Raw genomic sequence first — 16,917 nt, forward strand, 5'->3', positions numbered from 1 at the left:
TCGAACGGCGTTCCGGCTGATGCACGATCCGCTCCGGCGGAAAGTTTAGCTCACACACTATCGATGAATGGCGCATCTTTATCGACGAGCGATCTACAACCTAATCAAGCCATCCAAGTCCAGTCCAAATGGAGCCAACCCTAGGTACTCTGGGCGCACTCACCTCATTCGAAGCGGTGTCGCCTTAACGAGAGAATCCGTTCGTGAATGCTCTGTCTTCCTGCGCTTGCTTTAAAACGCCCTATTTACCTTGCTTTAAAACGCCCTATTTACCTTGCTTGGGAACTTCTTAATCTCCATATTCCTAGCTGCTCTACTCCAGTATGTAGGACAGGCTGCCATCGCAGACGACAGCTGTGTTAGCATTAGGATTTCTATGATGTTTTGATAATGTGTTCTTTGTTACAGTTGAAGCTCGGCCCTCGATGAGATAACTGCGCCAGAAGATAGCAGACGGCAACTCTCCACTAGTCCATACCGAGAGTATTCCAAGACCAAACAGGTATGATGCGGGCAAAGGGGAACGCCGACCCAGTGGATGACCATAGCATCACACATCGGGAAGCGGGAGGGACCGGAAGATCTCGTTTGATGTTGCTTTGGCGCCTGGGCCGAAGTCAACGGTTAAAACGCCCCGCGGTGGCACCAAAGCATCATGCATATGGGCCTCGACATTGCGAGATCCAAATGCATACACATCAGGGTACAGATGGAACGCTGGAAGCACTCGTAGTACTTCTCCATCTTGTACCTCTTGACGCCGTCCCAAGGTGAGATTCTCCATGATGGTTAAGGCGGAGAGCCATACATTGATCAAGGCAGAAACCCTCTGTGTTCCAGTATAGCTTTCGGCGATGATAGGAAACATCTTCCAGGGGGCGAGCTCCACTTGTTGGAGTAGGGATTCAAGCTGGTTTTTCTTCTTTGACATGCATTTATCGCCCAGTTCAATCCATGCGCGCGCGCTCGAATCCCATGTGGCGAGCCGGGAACGAGTAATGTCTCCCCGCAATTCAGCCTGATCCAGCGTCCTAAAAGCTACGATGCTCTCCCAGGTGCTCGTGGCCTCTTCGGCATCCGAACCGAGTGCTATGATGCAAGCGAGGAGATGCAAATGAACAACAGCTCCGTCAAGGCTCGGATAGGGTAACCTGGCGTCCGTCATATCGCGGAGAGCAACACGTATCGATAAAGTATACCCGTTGAGGGTTCCAGGCGCAGTCGATCCGTAGATTTCCTCAACACGCTGTTTATAAGCAAGGAGGAAATTTGGGGTTGCAGGACAGATGCCCTCAAACAGCCCCGCGAGGTCCCTTACAGTCACAAAGTTTTTGTACTCCGGACTCTCATCCAACTGCATTGAGGTGTCTTGTTTAGTCAGGGCGGCGTCAAAGCCGAGGTTTGCTGCTGCAACTTACAGTTGCCTTTTTCAAACCAGCCCCCTCCAAGGCAGCCTTGAGCCGATTCATGACTCCACCGGACTCCGCCATGAGGGCCGAAGGCGTTGTTGAAGTGAGCGACTGGGTGCAGAGCCTGGGGCAAGTTCGTAGAAAGGGAGATGTCAAAACACGCAACGCATGAGACGATACGGGCTTCTTTGAGTTGAGGCAAGCTGGGCGTTCTGATATGCCCAGGAAACGAGGCATTCTTTTCTTAACCCCGCATGAATCACGTTTTGACACATGTGGCTGAGTACTCTTGGCTTCTCAGCTCCAGCGCTCGCCCGAAGTGCAGAAGCTGGCCACTCAGGAGCTAGAGGAAATATATTCAGCCATTGGAAGTACCATCCAGCGCCACAGGTCATGCAAGGCTGTTTTTCAGCCAGGTTCAAGGCATAGAGGCCAGGCGACGGTGTGACCAAGGTGGTCTATTCATGCAACTCTGACCCAACGTCCATTCCCAAGGCTAACTACAGAAATATTCAGGCACCCAGCAAGTGATACCTCCTTACAGTCTCTTCTCAGAAGTCCCCTTCATCGCCCAGTTCGGGAAAGCTCTGGTCCTCCCGCCTGAAGAAGTCCTGCGGATTTCCGTCATAGATATCTTTGTCTCTGTCACCCGTGTAAGGATGGGGTTCGGCAATTTGGAATGGCCAAGCAGTCGAAAGGTCGTCGGTGAAGGAGATAAAGGAGGGCGTCGTCGGCCTTAGATTGTCGGTTGTGCCCGATGTCGATGAAAATGCCATGGACTCAGGGCCGGTTGAGGTCTCTGGCCATGAGCCTTGGCTCCCTGTCTCTAAGTGCAACCCCTGTCCAAGCCTCCGGTCCGCGGAGAAAGGACTCAAAAGGTATGTGAGTGGGCTGAGGCTTTCGCCAAACGTCGTCTCTTCCAAGGGTTCGGGAGATGCTGCAGCGTCATCGACAGAAGGTTGTTGTGGCTCCCCACTGAGTCTGGCATCAGGCCTCTGGTCTTTATCCTTCAAAACCATTCGGCCAGCATCCTCCAATCCCCCGTTGACTACAGATGCAGCCGGAAAGCTGGTGGTGTTTGGATAGAGGCTCTCGTAAATCTTCCTCCAGCTCCAAAATGCTTTCTTTTCTCGTGGCCCATCTTCAGGCTGATGGCGTTTGTTATTAGCACTCGTCCAGGCGGTCCACCGGTCATGCTGCTCCTGGCTCATCAAGTTCCATTGATTGACATGTTTGCCTTTCTTGGGCCAGGGATTTTCTCCACAAGGATGACCTCGCCTCAGGTTTGCCAGATGATTCTTGTTGACGACCGGAAATTTCGTCTTGCAGAGCAGGCATACGTACTTGAGCGAGTGTACTCGAGATAGATGCTCACTTACATTTTGCATGAGTTAGCGGACGTAATTGGTAACTTTTCGAGCATATCACTTACTTGAGTTTGTCTATCGCTGGGAAGGTTTGATCTTCATCGCACGCGAGCAGCTCAATCTCCATGCCATCGTCAGAGCATTTGTGAGCATGAGCGCGAATGGGGCAGCGAAGTTTGAGATCTGTTTGTTGTTTTTTCATTGTTGCTGCTCGTTTTGAGTCGTCTGGATCGTTGTTTTGCGATACAGGAGTGTCGCCTTTGACTCGCTGGCGCTGAGAGGGCGACATGAGGTCGTCTCGGGGTGCGCAGTCAAAGCGAGAATGGAGATATCCCGGGAAGAGCGATCCTGCAACTAACCGCCCAGACCGCTACCGAAGCGTGCTTTGATGTTTCCGATACGGCTGCCGGATCGCTGTTCGTGATAGCCCACTGCTCCGGAGGCCAAAGAATAATAATCTCCACTCGTTTGTGGGAAGTGAACCAAGTTTTCGGCGGGAACTCCAGGGTCTACCTCATTTGCCAGCGAGCGCTGAAAAACAAAGCCCAAAAGAGTGGTGTCGTTCTCAGGGTCGTTGTTGAGAAGACGCTGGATTTGGTATGGCTGTTCCTTATTCCCTGAGCCTTCAGTCCGAGGGGTGTCTGTTTGAACCTAGTCACGTCAGAAATACGATCTATAGAGGCGAAGACAATATCATCGTAAAAGGGCGAGGCTGCTTAGATGAGTACCTACCTCTCTAGTGGACATGGGATTCTCAAGCCTTGGCGGAGCGGGAGTGGATTGTTGACCTTTGCGCTGTGGGATGGAAAGTGACGGTAATGAGGTCGGATGAGAGCGCTGGGCCATGAAGAAATTATGAGGGGCAAAGTTTGCGGTTAAATGAAATGAAATCATCGCAGCGACGTAAACTGATTTCACCTAAATACGCTGTTGCGATAACATCTCTGCGATCTTTTTGAGGTGACAGGGGGGGTGGGATGCAGGCTGTGGCGTCCCAACTGTGCTCTCGCGGACCAATAATTGTCCAATAAAAACAAGTCTTGGGTGTTTTTATGGTGATCCTGACCCCTTCTGGACAACCCTAAGAGAATGGGAACGTATGATGTGAGCGAGGGAGGATACAAAGGTATTCAAGCGGCGCTGTCAATGAACCCATTGTCATCGAAAACTATGAGAATAAGATTTCGTTCCTGACACTGTTCTTTAGAAACTAGAAGAAAACTCAAAGGAAATAAGGTCGACCCCCGTCAGACTTTTTACCTCCTTGTCTCTCCTCCCAAGTCAGGTACGTGGATGGATATCCCTGTGTCTCGTCCCAGTTATCAGACTGTGAGTATTGAGCATGGACGAGTCTGCTTCTGATTCAGGTACATGTGCATACTTGGCGCTTCTTCCTTTGGTTCCATGGGGAAATGGCGACGGAGTTATCTTGCTTTCCTTCAAGGTGGTCGTTGCTAGTGCCAGAGATCGCCGAGCATTATCCCCAGTTCCACACCAAACAGCCAGACTTGGTATAAGAGAATGGCAATTATTACCCTAACAGTAATTTGAAGATGATCTCTATCAAGATTTGTCGGAGAGGCTTGTGAACCTGGAGTTGCTCGAACTTATTGACAGGGCAAGCCGAGCTGAGTGCATAGATGGTATTCGTTCGTTGCCTTGGCGATTTTGATGGCCGCTGCGCAAAGATTTATTGAAAAGAATCATGGCATTCAAAGAGCCTTGTACTCAACCATGGTCAAACCGGGGTGGAATTGTACGTAGAGCTTATCGATACCGCTTTAAGTGAGTTGGGAGGCTCTGCGGGACAAGTCAACACCAGTGACAAGATATCTCCTCAATGCATCCTTTTTCGGTTCTACTCAGCCAGTTTTGACTAGATCGCGCCAGTGATGATTAATGGGCGTACAGTGATTGAAATTCTCCATGAGTCACTTTCGAAAGCTCGGCAGTAGCGGCGCGTTCCTGCCGCAACGAGAGGCCAGTTGCCTAGCACCCCTCATCCTAAGCCTTAGGATACACGAACAGGCACGCGAAATTATCGCGACTCATCAACTTGAGGCGCGTTTTTCTTTTCTTTCTCTCGTCTCTCGTTACCTCCGCCTCTCGTTCTTTCAACTCTCCCCGGTTTCGCCTCTCTCGGAGCGCGGCCGCATCGTTATACGATACTCAGCTCGTGTGCGACCCTTGATCTCTATTGTTACACTTTGCACTTCACCTCTAGTCGACATGCCACCTCCGGCCGTCAATAACGGCATGCTCTCTGAGCTCCTCCAGACGGGAAAGTTCAGCGACTGCGCCATCGTCTGCCAGGGGAAGGAGTTTAAGCTTCACAAAGTCGTCGTCTGTGCCCAGTCTCCCGTCATCGCCGCAGGTTTGGAGAAGGCCGCAAAGGTATGTCATCGCTGACGTTGTTTACTTCGAAGCACCAGCGCAGCTTGCTCACCTTGTCTTCAGGAGTCACGGAGCAGCTCGCTGCACATCACAGGCTTCGACCTTGCCACAGTCGAATGCATGGTTGATTTCCTCTATCACGAGGACTATATCATCAACGGAGATGTCCTCTGCATGGCCAACACGTCTGGGTGGGCGCCTCATCCCAACATACAAGGTAACGGCCTCTCTCTCGTGCGTCTTGCGTCTGGCGAATTCCGATTCTCATCATTTACAGTCAGCGGATCTGGAAAGAACACTCTCGAAACTCTGTCCCCGGGCCCCTCTCCTCCATCTACTCCTCCCCCGGCTGTGGTGCGCGATAGCCTCCTTTGCCATGTCGAGGTCAACGCGATTGGCCATTACTACAAACTGCCTAAGCTTTGCGATCGCGCAAACAGGTACATCCAGGACATCATCTCAAGCGACGAGTTCCCCGTCGAAATCTTTCCGTACCTAGCCATTTCCGCCCACAAATCGAGTGAGGACGCCCAGCTCCACGAGCTGGTTTTTTCCTTCGCCGCGGAGCACGTCCAGATCCTGTTGAACACTACCGGTTTCGAAAAGCTCACGACCCTGCCCAACTTCGGCTTGAAGCTGCTCCAGAAGACTGTTGCCAAGCTGCAGGCGAATGAGAATCAGCTTGCGAAGATCCAGGATCAAAGGGTGCGGGATCAAGAGAACATCGACAGACTCCAGCAAAACCTCTCTAGCCTGAAAGACAGTTTTTCGGCCGCATCCACAGAGTGTGACCTTGCCACCAAGAAGAACTTGGACTTGGCGATGGAACGCGACAGTGCTCAACGTGCTCTTGATGAGGAGAGAAAGCAGAAGCTCGCAGCCGTGTCTGGGCGTGACCGCATCAGGCAGGATTACGAGTCAGAGAGAACTAGAGCAGCGACACTGCTATCCTCGCGCGACAGCCTTCAAAAGGCGCTCGACACTGAAAAGCAGAATTACGCGAACTTGTGGTCTGAACGCGCCGCACTGCAGCAGCGAATGACGACCCTGACCACCCAACACAACAGTGTCACTGCTCAGAAAAACACAGCGAGAGACGAAGTGACTGCATTGCAAAAGAAGATTGATGACCTCCTGGACATTGTGGAAAACCGCGACTATTGCCGCAACTGTGGACATGATTTCGGCTGCTGGATCGAGGATGTCGACACCAGCTTCATCCTACGTTGTGACAACTGCAGGTGCCGGCATTACAATTGAGGTTTTCTTGTCTGGCAAGTCAATGAATCATGTATGAGAGGCCTAATCCATCGAGGGGGTGGTGGGTCGAAAAGTGTTCTGGAATCTGGGATGTCGCTGTGTGGCACGGGAATCTGCGGGAGGTCATGTGGCGGTTTCACAAGATGCATCAAGGACGATTGTCGAATTTGACTTGTCGTTAGGAGGCTCTATCTATAAAGGTCTAACTGATCTTGGCAAATCGGCCGCTGCTGGTCGGGTGCCTAGCTCGATTTTGTGAGGTTGTGATGCGTGAGGGTTGATCCAACTCGACAGGGGTGTCGTTCAGCTGGAGAAGATCCCAGCAGACGGCACAATGTGGCGCCGATGAGATGTTTGCTTAACGGGAGCTGGCGTCTCCCACAAGGCTTCTCAGCCAAACCGTTGCAAAAGTGTTAGCACACTATCTGCGCCCTGTGTCAGCCACCATCTGCACTGCAACATGCCAAGAATCACGGCGTGCCCCTTGAATGAGGTTATGAGCCTAATTGAAACACTGGATCCTGGATATCTTTCAGCCCTGCGAGGATATGGTTACTGTAAGATGCACTCTATTTAAGTCCACTTTTCCCAGTCTCTTAACCTACCTTTTGATCTGATCTCGCCCTCCCTTTTGGTGCTTATTTGGTGAAATCATCAGCCTGGGCTACGCCATCACCAACTCGCACTTTATCACACTCTCCACCACGTTTGACTCAACCCGCCACTTGTCGAAACGCCATCGCGCCTCGTTAGATTGATGGCTGAAAAGTCCCCGACCCCAGACGCCAACCCAACGCTTACGCAGCCTCCCGCGCCCGTCATGGCCCCTCCCGAGAAGTCATCCAGCTTCCTCAAGGTCATCGCCTTCTTCGACCTGCTTGTCAAGCTCGCCGCCACAGGCGCCCTATTCGGCATTCTAGTCATCCTCCTGCGCATCAGCTCTCACCTCGGGGACATCACCAGCGGCGAGACGCCCATGGTGGTCAGGATCTCCCAGCAGTTCGACTCAACGCCCATTCGCGTCGCGGCATCGCAGGAGTCGACGGCAGGATATTTCCAGGTCGCATTGACAAATAGCATCAACAATCCGGTTCATTTCAAGGTGGATGAATAAAGGAAGATATGCACGATTGTGGTTGTTTGTTGAAGTGCTGGGTGGATGAAGGAAGAACACGGTCCCAACACCACCGAACACCGGACGGGAAAGTTTATATTAGCGATGCACACAGATACACGAATACCCATGCTTTACAGTCAGCAATTATCGATCATACATGTCCGCTCTCCCATGTGTTGGCTCATTACTCTCTCGGGACGCGCAATCGTCTTGGCCAACAGCCACGAGCGTTTCTCAACGGCTCCCCTCGACCATGCATCGGAGGCACCCGTTATAACGAGATCAACAAGCGAGGCGCCCGTCACTTCTCGGCAACATCACTGATTCGCTAGGTGCCTGGAAACCATTTGATCTAGAATCGATAGTCTGGTGAAATATTGGCTTCAGCTGCGCGCTAACAAGCAAATACGGGTCTTCAGCGGCAGTGGCTTGCCCGGAAGTGATTAGTCTTGCATCGAGAGATTGCGAACAACCAACAACACTGACATTTTTATCTTGTAAGTGGGTATTCATAAGGATCAGAGATCGCCCCGTCTCGTCTTTCTCAAGCAGTCGCTCGTTGTCTTTCACTTGATCATCTGTAGCTTTTGCTATCTGTCACTCGTTAATTAATTCCATTCGCAATGGCTCGTCACTTTGTCGCCCTCCTCGCGGCCTTTGGTGCCCTCGGCGCCAACGCTGCCGTCTGCCGACCCTCAGGATCGACGACCGTGGCTACCACCACCACAGAGGCATCTTCAACCGTCAGCGTGGCATCCTCCACAGCCACCGAGACATCCAGCACCATCAGTGTCGAGTCATACACGGCTACCGAGTCCTCCTCCACTGTCAGCATCGAAACCTTCACGACCATCACAGACGCCTCTACCTCCACTCAAGAGTCTTCAACCATCGCCAGCACCACCGCCACAACCTCTTCCGCTGAGGTCTGTGTCGAAACCCAGATCCTTGTCAACCCCAGCTTCGACGACAACGACAACGGTACCCCTTGGGTCTTTGGTCAAGGAACTCAATTCAGCAGCCAGCTGTCCCGTTCCCAGCCCTACGGTGTGTATGTCATCTAACTCTAGCATCCGTTGACACACACAGAGAGACTAACAACCCAATCAGCATCGCCTCTTTGACGCAAGCCGACAGCACAAGGCAGTTCAGCCAGACCATCCCCAGGGTTAGCCCTCACAACTACCGGCTCCAGTACTACTTGATCAACTACAGCGCCGTCAGCGCACCCTTCTTTACCTGCTATGTCACCCCAAGCATCAACGGTCAAGAGCTCGCCCAGGGCACAGAGGTCGGCACCTTGGGCCAAATCGGCTGGCAGCAGGGAGAGGCCTTCTGGAGCACGCCCAGCGAGAGTGAGGATGTCACCGACGTCGAGGTCATCTTCAATGTCAGCTGCGATGGCGATTTCAGCCTCGTCCTTATTGTCTTGGATGACACCAGCCTCACGCGCGTGTGCGGTGCTCAGTAAGCCTGGTGCTGAACAAGGCCTTCCCATGACAGGCAGCCAAGGTGGGGTGGGGGGTTATCAAAGATGATAGCGGATTTAATTTCTAATGAAGAATCAGTGCATCACAATTGCGACTTGACTGCATGGGACATGTGCAATACGATAAGCTCGAACCTCGCCAAGGTGTGCTCAACACTATCCAGTTGGCTGGTAGTGTGTGTATTTGGTCCCAGATGAGCATCCTGTGAAAGTAACCACGCGCAAAGGGAAAGATGAACTGGTAATTGAACATGGTTTCGTGACCATCAAATGAGCCTGGCATAGCAGCAAATGAGATGACCAGTTGAAACTAGTGTTTCCTTCGAAACTACGCTGCAAAGAAACAACGTGATTGTAGTCTGGTCTACCCGACTATTGACCAATGGATATCTATTCAACTGTGTTCTCTGTATTATTCCTAATGCTTTGCATGGCTCAATGTTGACGAAGTTGCAATACCAAAGGTATTAAATCATTATGAAGTCGATTCAAAGCCACAGGTGCTCGTGTGTCCCATCTTGTGATTTCCCTCTCGACTCGGCCGGTCTAGGACAAGAGGTTGAGAAGGCAATAAAGCATCGTGTCCCAGAATAAACCAGTGTTAAGGCTAGGCTGGGTCCACTGTAACTCTAGATGTTTCCTGACTGGCAGAGTGCTCCCAAGGCGTATAGCGACTACGCGCGAACTCGGTCAAATAATGGCTCTAATACTACAATCATCCAGATAAACATACGGATTCTTATTGTGGAACTACCATATCTTATGCTAACATTGTTGCGGATCTGAGCGTCTTTAATGATGTTTACCGTGTTGTTGGTGACCAAGACACGCTTGCGTTTGCCGTTAAACGTCGCGAACAGGGATCGACAGCGCATGCCATGCTTGGGCACACCATCACAACCGGCAAACGTGAAAAAGAGCTATCAACATACACACATCATGTAGTTTTAAGGTTATCGCACATGTATCTGCCTTTCTTGGGGGTTGCAAACAAAGTTGCTTTTTCGTTGCGTTACTGGTCGGTGGCCTGCAGAGCTACCCTATTCCCGACTGCAAGGATGCTGTTCCCGGTCGCGATTACGTAGCATTTGGCGCTGCAACACGGCCCAACGGATCCATTTGTCCTTGAATCAAACCCAAGCGAACACGGGGGCGGCAAATAGATCATGCACTCCAGACATCGGCGACGTCACGCGGAGAGGGAGAGAGTAATGGTCTTAGGCAAATCTCATTCTAACTGTTATATGACTTGATGTCTAGGCTGTCTAAACAGGAACAAAAATGTCAAGATGCAACTATTCCTTTCTGTATGTTGTGTTGTGTGTGTATCATGAGCCAAAAAAGTAAATGTATGTGTACCCCCCTGATTTGATCCCGTGCCGAGGCCCCCCGGTGATGATGGTCCGGCGGTCGGGAGAAACCGTGGTGGCGCTCGGGGGGTGCACGTGATCACCCGGATCGAGACCGTGGACCGGCCCCACCCGGGCCGAAGCAAAACGCCGAGAAACTCCGGATGCGCAAGAATGTTGATTGAGTGTCGTGAGAGAGTGGCAAAAGATGCCAGAGCGATGTAGGGTGATTGATTGATGTTTCCATCGCTATTGTATTGTCATCGATCGCCAAGGTGTAGTTTGGGAGGGAGGAGGAGGAGGTATGGTGTTGTTGATGTGTTGTTGTTTTAAGGGGTGCTGACGCCCAACCCCCGAAGTCGGCGGCCTCTCATTTTTTCGCTCAGGCCTTCCAGGCAGCCAGGTTGCCCAGCATGCCACGGATGCTGCGGCGGCTCTCGTCGACAAAGGCAGGAGAGTCCTGGCCCTGCTCGACCTTGGACTCGACGGCCGTGAGGACGCGCATGTGCTCCCTCTTGAGAGCCTCGAAGTCGTCGTCCAGTTGCTTGTGCCACGGGTACAGCACACCCACCTGGAAGCTGAGCGCCGAGCTGGCGACAACAAAGTTGGTGACGGAGAGAGCGCGGGTGATGATCATGTTGACTGTTGGAGGATTGGTCTTTGTTGTTTTGTTGTGGTTGTTGTTGTTGAAGTGAAGGTTATTGACAGCCTAGACACGCAAGGAGAAACAGCAGAGAGATGTGAGTAAGAATGAAGGAAAGGAAAGAATGCCGAGGAGAGAGAGAAAGAAGGAGAACTCAAGACGAAAGAAAAAACCCAAACGCCATTAATAAAAAAACCCCGCAAGCGGTGCGACGTTTCCCGATCCAGCCAAAGAGGTAATCCTCCCGGGGAGACGGGGGAATAAACAGGAATCTTCTGGTTCTGGGCCTCGAGCCTTTGCATGGATGGCTGAGGTTGACATGTCAGTTGACCGGGGGTGTGGGGGGTTTTGTTGGAGGCCGAACCGAACTCCGGATTCACATGTCCGTATTGCAATGCAACTTCATGACTCCCCACAGGGGCAAGGATGATGACTCTTGTTTTGAAGTTTTTTTTCAGCTGCGGTTTTCTTGGGGGGAAGTTGGAGGCTTTGTCTGGCTTTTGCCATTGCACTCTGAGACTACGTCTTAAGGCTTCTCACGCCATCAATGCCAAGGGGCCGTTGAGCTAGACAAGTGGAGGTCCGGCAGCTGACAGGATCCGCACGTGTCTAGGCTGCAGGGTCTGGACATTACTTGATCACTATTCCCGACCCTAGTCCACGTCCAACCCCAGAGTCACGGCCCATAGCCGGTCTACGTGCCGACCGCATACCCACTTGGGAACCTCCTCGGTCACGTCACAAGCCGCTCTTCTGTATCCATATCCCCGGGATCATGTATCCCTGACCCGCCGACCCAGTGCTCCATCGTCAACCCCGACCGGAAGTGCGCTGCCAGGTGATCCGCCCGTTCCTCCCAGCTGTCCATCATGACCTGGCAGAAGCCGCATTTGCTCCTGATCGCATCTTGGCGTTGCTGGAGCAGGCTCAGGTCCGGCTTCCACCCGTCCCATTTGCGGCAGCCGTGGAATTTGTGCAGATGCTGCCAGAGGTGATCTTTACGCGTAAATTTGCGCTCCGAGACTGGCCTCTCGGCACAGGTGTCGAATTCGTGGGCTTGGATGTGTTCGTCGCTTGGTGAGTCGTCGCCACAGAAGAGGCATTGCGGGCCGCTCTCGTTGACGCGCCAGACGAGGAACGACTGGTCGGGAGAGACGGGAAGCGAACAGATCCAGGCGTCAAGACCGGGAAGGTGAATGGATCTCTCGTGCCGGACCCAATCGTACTTTTTCTTGAAGCTTTGTCGACAAAACGTGCACTGGAAACCCACAAACTTCTTGCTCTTTGACCTCGATGATGTAGGTCGTGACATGGAAGGGCCTTCACCCGCCGAGCTGTTTGCAGAGCGAGACAGAAACGTGTTTTCCCTTGAGCGGAACGAGTAACATGAAGACGCCGAGTTTGACGAAACATCTTGAAAGGCAGACTGCCAGAGGGAGTCGTTGCTCACAGACGAACCGGGAACATCGAATATCCCCAAGTCGTAGCCCTCGAATGAGCTGTGAGCGCTGGATTGAGCAGAGAGAGCGTTCTGAATGGCGGATGCGGAGGCCCCTTCCTCTTCAGGAGGTGAGTTGCGCCAGCGATCCATAGGCGACATGTTCTTGCGGAGGTAGTGAGGCATGGGTGATCCCGGTGCAAATCCTTGGCGACCCCGGCCTGGAGATGTAGAGTAGGCTGATGATAATCGGTGTCGACGTCTCGTGTTGGCGAACCAGTTGACTACTTGGCTCCGACTCAGTCCGGATTGCTGGGCGAGACTGACCTTTTCTTCCTCGGATGGATAGGGATGGTCAATGTGAGAGATGAACCAGTTTCTGAGCACTCGTGTCTTTCGTACTGATCGTGTATTCGCCCGTTTACCAGACAATGCAGCAAGTGAAAGCTCTTGAGGGTGTGACTGGCCACTTTGGCCCTCCTGGATCGTTGTCGGCACACTCAGAACGTTGTCCTCGCTCACTCCATGAAGATGACCAATGACTGGTTCAGACGTCTCAAAGGCTGAGGGCTCTCGCTTCTGACGTCCAGATAAGCTGCACTCACGGAACAGAGCCACACAGCTGGAGCACGACTTGGTGGGGTTGGGATTGTCGACGGTGGTGTGGAGGATGAGGCACTGGAGACGTCGTCGGCGACAGTTTGTGCAAGGTGCAGGAGGCCGAGAAGCGCCATTCTTGATGAAGAATTCATCAATAGTAGTCATTGGTGTCTTTATCGGGTCATTGCCGGTCGGTAGAGGCGGCGGATTACCCCAGTCAAGGGCGGGCTGATTCAGAAATGAGAAGTCATCCGCGGGAGGATCGGTCACGGCCCTGGCCTGCTGAAAGTCGGCATGCCAGTCGATCTGGGCATTTGGAAAGCCCGGACTCGGTAGATCGAGCCCGCTGCTTGGGTTGGATGTGTGCGAGAGCGCGTCGACATGGCTGTTGGCGCCTGCGAGTGAGTTTGAGGAGCTGCGTGATTGAGGGGCGAGATCATCGACGTCGTCGTACGGGATGGCCAGCTCGGTGTTGTCGCCGCCCGAGTATAGGATGTCGTCTAGTGAAAGATCCATCGCCGCATTGAGTCGCTCAGCCACAGGATGAGTCTGTGATGAATGCTGAGGAATGAGTCGACGATGTGAGAGCGGAGTTTGGCGATAACGTCACGCGGCGAGGATGGTTGGAGTTTTGGGCTTAGTCACTTTGCTCGAGTCAAGACGGTCTAGATGGAAAGGGGAGTCTCACAGAACCAGCCAATGGACACCAGATGTGGCAGCCTTGATGTTCATTATCTGCATCTGAGGCAATCATTTTGTAAACTGTTAATTCTCATTTTATCCATCTTTTCATTGTTTGAGTCTGAAGGTGCAATTTTCACGCACTCTATGGCGTTAGCGGGAGGTACTTGGAGGGCGCGCTGTGGCTTGAAGAAAAAACCACTGTTCCCACTGAGATGATTCCTCGCCTTCGCTGGGTGGCATAGCTGGAGACGAATAAAGGTTTCCTCACAAAAAGAAACTGGAAGCCTACCCATTGTAGCACTCATTTCTTCTAGTAGATAGCGACAATTATTGTCACTTTGGTTAGCAATCGCCCCCTCCATTGGGCCCCCGCTGTAGCCTGTAGGTAGCGTTGGCAGTGTCAAGGCTTTCTCGATAGCCCTAGAGCGCCATTGGCTCCAGCCCAGATTTGCTATTCTCAAGACTGCATTTCGCCAGGTAATGTGACCTCAGTGAGGACCTGTTGATGATCCAACAAACGAGCTTAATAACATGGTGATCAAATATGGCGACTCGTGCTCGAATGTCGGGTGTTTGGGGAAGGCGCACGTTGGCGGACTACAGACTGTCAGTGATGCTCGACTCATGCATCTACCTCACGGCCTGGTGAAGGCTACTCAATCGCCCATCTTATAAAGGAAGGTCCCTTTGAGTTTCCAAGTGGAGCCCAAGCTGATAAAGTGGCTCGCCTTCTCACCCGCTTGCATTTCTTCGACATGTTAACTGGCAAGCAGACGTGTTGTAGGTCATTGGAACCTCACAATGGTCTGCCCAACAGCTTCAACCCCTCACAGAATGAGGCTGATTCCTATGTAAGAGTCTGTCGGACTTTTTATCTTCCGGTAATTCTGCCCTGCCTCCCAATCTGCCTTGTAAGCCAGGCTCCAGCGCTTATCTTCAACCCCTTCCGTTTTGGAGGCTTCCATGTCTTGGCTCTTCAACTCGACTGGCAACTGGCATCTCCACGGCCAAATCGTATAGTTTCGCAACGCTTCTGGCCGATATGAGTTCTCAACCAATGACCGTCATCACCATCTCAGGCCAGCGATCACCCAACCGCGAGGCCGTGAGCGCCTCAGAGATCTTCCCGGGTGTAGACCCTCAAGCTCTTGAAGTACCACGAGACACGCCGAAATTGGAGTATGGTCATCTTCCAAATTCTACCAGTTTTCGTCTGCTTCAGATTCTATCAGACGGCGGTCAAGACATTCTGCGATGCCGGATGTTTGATGCAGACCTGGCTGCCCAAGACACTCCGAGATATATCGCGTTGTCTTACACATGGCATGAAGAGAGTTTACCCAACATATTCCGGCCCGTATTGATCAATGAAACGTACCTGAATATCAGCCTGAATCTCTGGAACTTCCTCCAGAATTACCGCCATACAGCTGGTGAGCGCATCATTTGGATTGATCAGATATGCATCAACCAAGACGACCAAGATGAGCGTGTGCAGCAGATTGGGCAAATGTGTGCAATATATGAGCGCGCCTCTATGGATCTTTTCTGGATCGGTGAACCGGACGAACACACGGAGGATGTCATGGACATGCTGGTGTCGCTGAATCGTCTGGAGATGTCCCACTCGGCCTCCGGCAATCAGCGCCCTGACCTTGATGCTCTGCTTAACCCCATCTACATGCACGTCGTTGGATTGCCAGTCTATCCCTCCCCAAAATGGGGTGCTCTCATGCATTTCATTTCCCGGTCCGCATTCGAACGCGCCTGGATCATTCAGGAAATCGCCGTTTCTCGGAACGCCTCGATATTCTGTGGGTTGTTGATGCTACCCTTTGATGTTCTCGGAAGAGCTGCCACATTCCTCGTCGAAAGTTCCTGGATCAAGCATCTTCACGATGAGTACAAAGTGTCTGGCGCCGCGGGATTTCTGACGGGCATGATGAACTGCCGCGTGCGGCATCAGGAGGGGGAACGTCAGAGTCTGGATCTCCTGCTGGCATCGACCCGGCGTTTTAAAGCTACGATGCCAGTCGACAAGATATTTGCCCTGATGAACTTGGCCGAGAGTCGGAGATCTGAGCCTCTGCCACCTCTACTCCGACCAGACTATCGAAAGTCGGTAGTCGAGGTCTTCCGGGATGTCACCCTTCACCTCATCAGCCAAGGCTCCCTTGACCTCCTTTCTGGTATCGAGGATGTGAAATTCCGGCACTTTCATCAACTTCCAAGTTGGGTACCCGACTATAGTGTGCATCAGGTTGTTTCTATTCTCTGCATGCCACCCAGGAGCGGAAACTTGACTCTGTACGCTGCTGCTACAGGACGGCAGGTCGAAGCTCGATATTCTTCCGCCGACCCAAACACCCTGGTGCTGTCGGCCTGCAGGTTCGACACGATAGAAAGAATTGCCCCCTTGGCAGACCAAGCAAGTCAGATTAGATTGGAGAATTGGGGGAGCATGCTGGACTTTGGGGCACGATATCCGTCCGTTAATGGCGAATCTGACACCATGATTGACGCATTCTGGCGCACGCTGATAGGAAACATCGGCCTAGGAACGTACGAGTATCCAGTGCCACAAGAGTGGATCCAACATTTTGCTGCATTTGCATCACAAGCTAAGGAGGAACTCTCGCAGTATCTTGCGAGCTCCCATGCAACTCCAAGGGAAGAAGGCGAGACTTCAAGCTTGACCCCTGGCATCGACTCAATACTTGGCGCGCTACGGAATGTTTTCCCTCCTAATGGAACCCCGGGAAAAGATACTGGGCGGTTTGAGAGTACTATGCACCATATAGCGTGGTCCAGAAGGCTCTTTGTCACAAAGGCTGGGTATATGGGCCTGGCACCTCCCTCTGCTCAGCATGGCGATATAGTAGTCCTTCTTTCTGGTGGGCGTGTGCCGTTCATCACTCGGAAAGATAGTTCGGACTCCTCCGAGCATTACCATATCGTGGGGAAGGCCTACGTTCACGGGATTATGGATGGGGAACTCTTGAGCATCATGGATAGTAAGTGGGTAGACTTGAGCTTCCGGTGAATAACTTGTCCTCAAAAACCACTATCACTCCGCTCCGGGAACGCTCCTCTTCATCAGGTGCAGGCTGAGGAGACCCCCCAGGGTGAAATTTCCTTCTATTGTCGAGGGGCTGGCGATCACTGCA

General features: G+C 52.3%; 8 protein-coding genes across 8 annotated transcripts; 4 read left to right on the forward strand and 4 right to left on the reverse strand.

Annotated features, from left to right (window-relative positions):
- Positions 1–550: 550 nt before the first annotated feature.
- MRS44_002330 (uncharacterized protein) lies at positions 551–1,646 on the reverse strand (the record flags this gene model as incomplete). The annotated part of the gene is made up of 2 exons (XM_065622777.1): positions 551–1,354; positions 1,419–1,646. 2 exons carry the CDS (start codon positions 1,644–1,646, stop codon positions 551–553), a joined length of 1,032 nt encoding a protein of 343 aa, XP_065478849.1.
- Positions 1,647–1,960: 314 nt separating this feature from the next.
- MRS44_002331 (uncharacterized protein) lies at positions 1,961–3,622 on the reverse strand (the record flags this gene model as incomplete). Its single annotated transcript, XM_065622778.1, has 4 exons — positions 1,961–2,783; positions 2,842–3,073; positions 3,136–3,427; positions 3,509–3,622. The coding sequence occupies 4 exons, from the start codon at positions 3,620–3,622 to the stop codon at positions 1,961–1,963; spliced, it is 1,461 nt and encodes a 486-aa protein (XP_065478850.1).
- Positions 3,623–5,005: 1,383 nt separating this feature from the next.
- MRS44_002332 (uncharacterized protein) lies at positions 5,006–6,430 on the forward strand (the record flags this gene model as incomplete). Its single annotated transcript, XM_046279695.2, has 2 exons — positions 5,006–5,170; positions 5,234–6,430. The coding sequence occupies 2 exons, from the start codon at positions 5,006–5,008 to the stop codon at positions 6,428–6,430; spliced, it is 1,362 nt and encodes a 453-aa protein (XP_046126908.2).
- Positions 6,431–7,250: 820 nt separating this feature from the next.
- On the forward strand, positions 7,251–7,544 carry MRS44_002333 (uncharacterized protein; the record flags this gene model as incomplete). The annotated part of the gene is made up of 1 exon (XM_046284842.2): positions 7,251–7,544. The coding sequence occupies one exon, from the start codon at positions 7,251–7,253 to the stop codon at positions 7,542–7,544; it is 294 nt and encodes a 97-aa protein (XP_046126909.2).
- A 626-nt stretch (positions 7,545–8,170) lies between these two features.
- MRS44_002334 (uncharacterized protein) lies at positions 8,171–9,018 on the forward strand (the record flags this gene model as incomplete). Its single annotated transcript, XM_046284843.2, has 2 exons — positions 8,171–8,598; positions 8,658–9,018. The coding sequence occupies 2 exons, from the start codon at positions 8,171–8,173 to the stop codon at positions 9,016–9,018; spliced, it is 789 nt and encodes a 262-aa protein (XP_046126910.2).
- Positions 9,019–10,767: 1,749 nt separating this feature from the next.
- On the reverse strand, positions 10,768–11,022 carry MRS44_002335 (uncharacterized protein; the record flags this gene model as incomplete). The annotated part of the gene is made up of 1 exon (XM_046271532.1): positions 10,768–11,022. One exon carries the CDS (start codon positions 11,020–11,022, stop codon positions 10,768–10,770), a length of 255 nt encoding a protein of 84 aa, XP_046126911.1.
- A 739-nt stretch (positions 11,023–11,761) lies between these two features.
- On the reverse strand, positions 11,762–13,582 carry MRS44_002336 (uncharacterized protein; the record flags this gene model as incomplete). The annotated part of the gene is made up of 1 exon (XM_046272311.2): positions 11,762–13,582. One exon carries the CDS (start codon positions 13,580–13,582, stop codon positions 11,762–11,764), a length of 1,821 nt encoding a protein of 606 aa, XP_046126912.1.
- Positions 13,583–14,792: 1,210 nt separating this feature from the next.
- Positions 14,793–16,793, forward strand: MRS44_002337 (uncharacterized protein; the record flags this gene model as incomplete). The annotated part of the gene is made up of 1 exon (XM_046278950.2): positions 14,793–16,793. The coding sequence occupies one exon, from the start codon at positions 14,793–14,795 to the stop codon at positions 16,791–16,793; it is 2,001 nt and encodes a 666-aa protein (XP_046126913.2).
- Between the last annotated feature and the right edge of the window lie 124 nt (positions 16,794–16,917).

Source organism: Fusarium solani, assembly GCF_023522795.1.
Source record: "Fusarium solani strain SB1 chromosome Unknown bctg00000001, whole genome shotgun sequence".
Classification (NCBI taxonomy): domain Eukaryota; kingdom Fungi; phylum Ascomycota; class Sordariomycetes; order Hypocreales; family Nectriaceae; genus Fusarium; species Fusarium solani.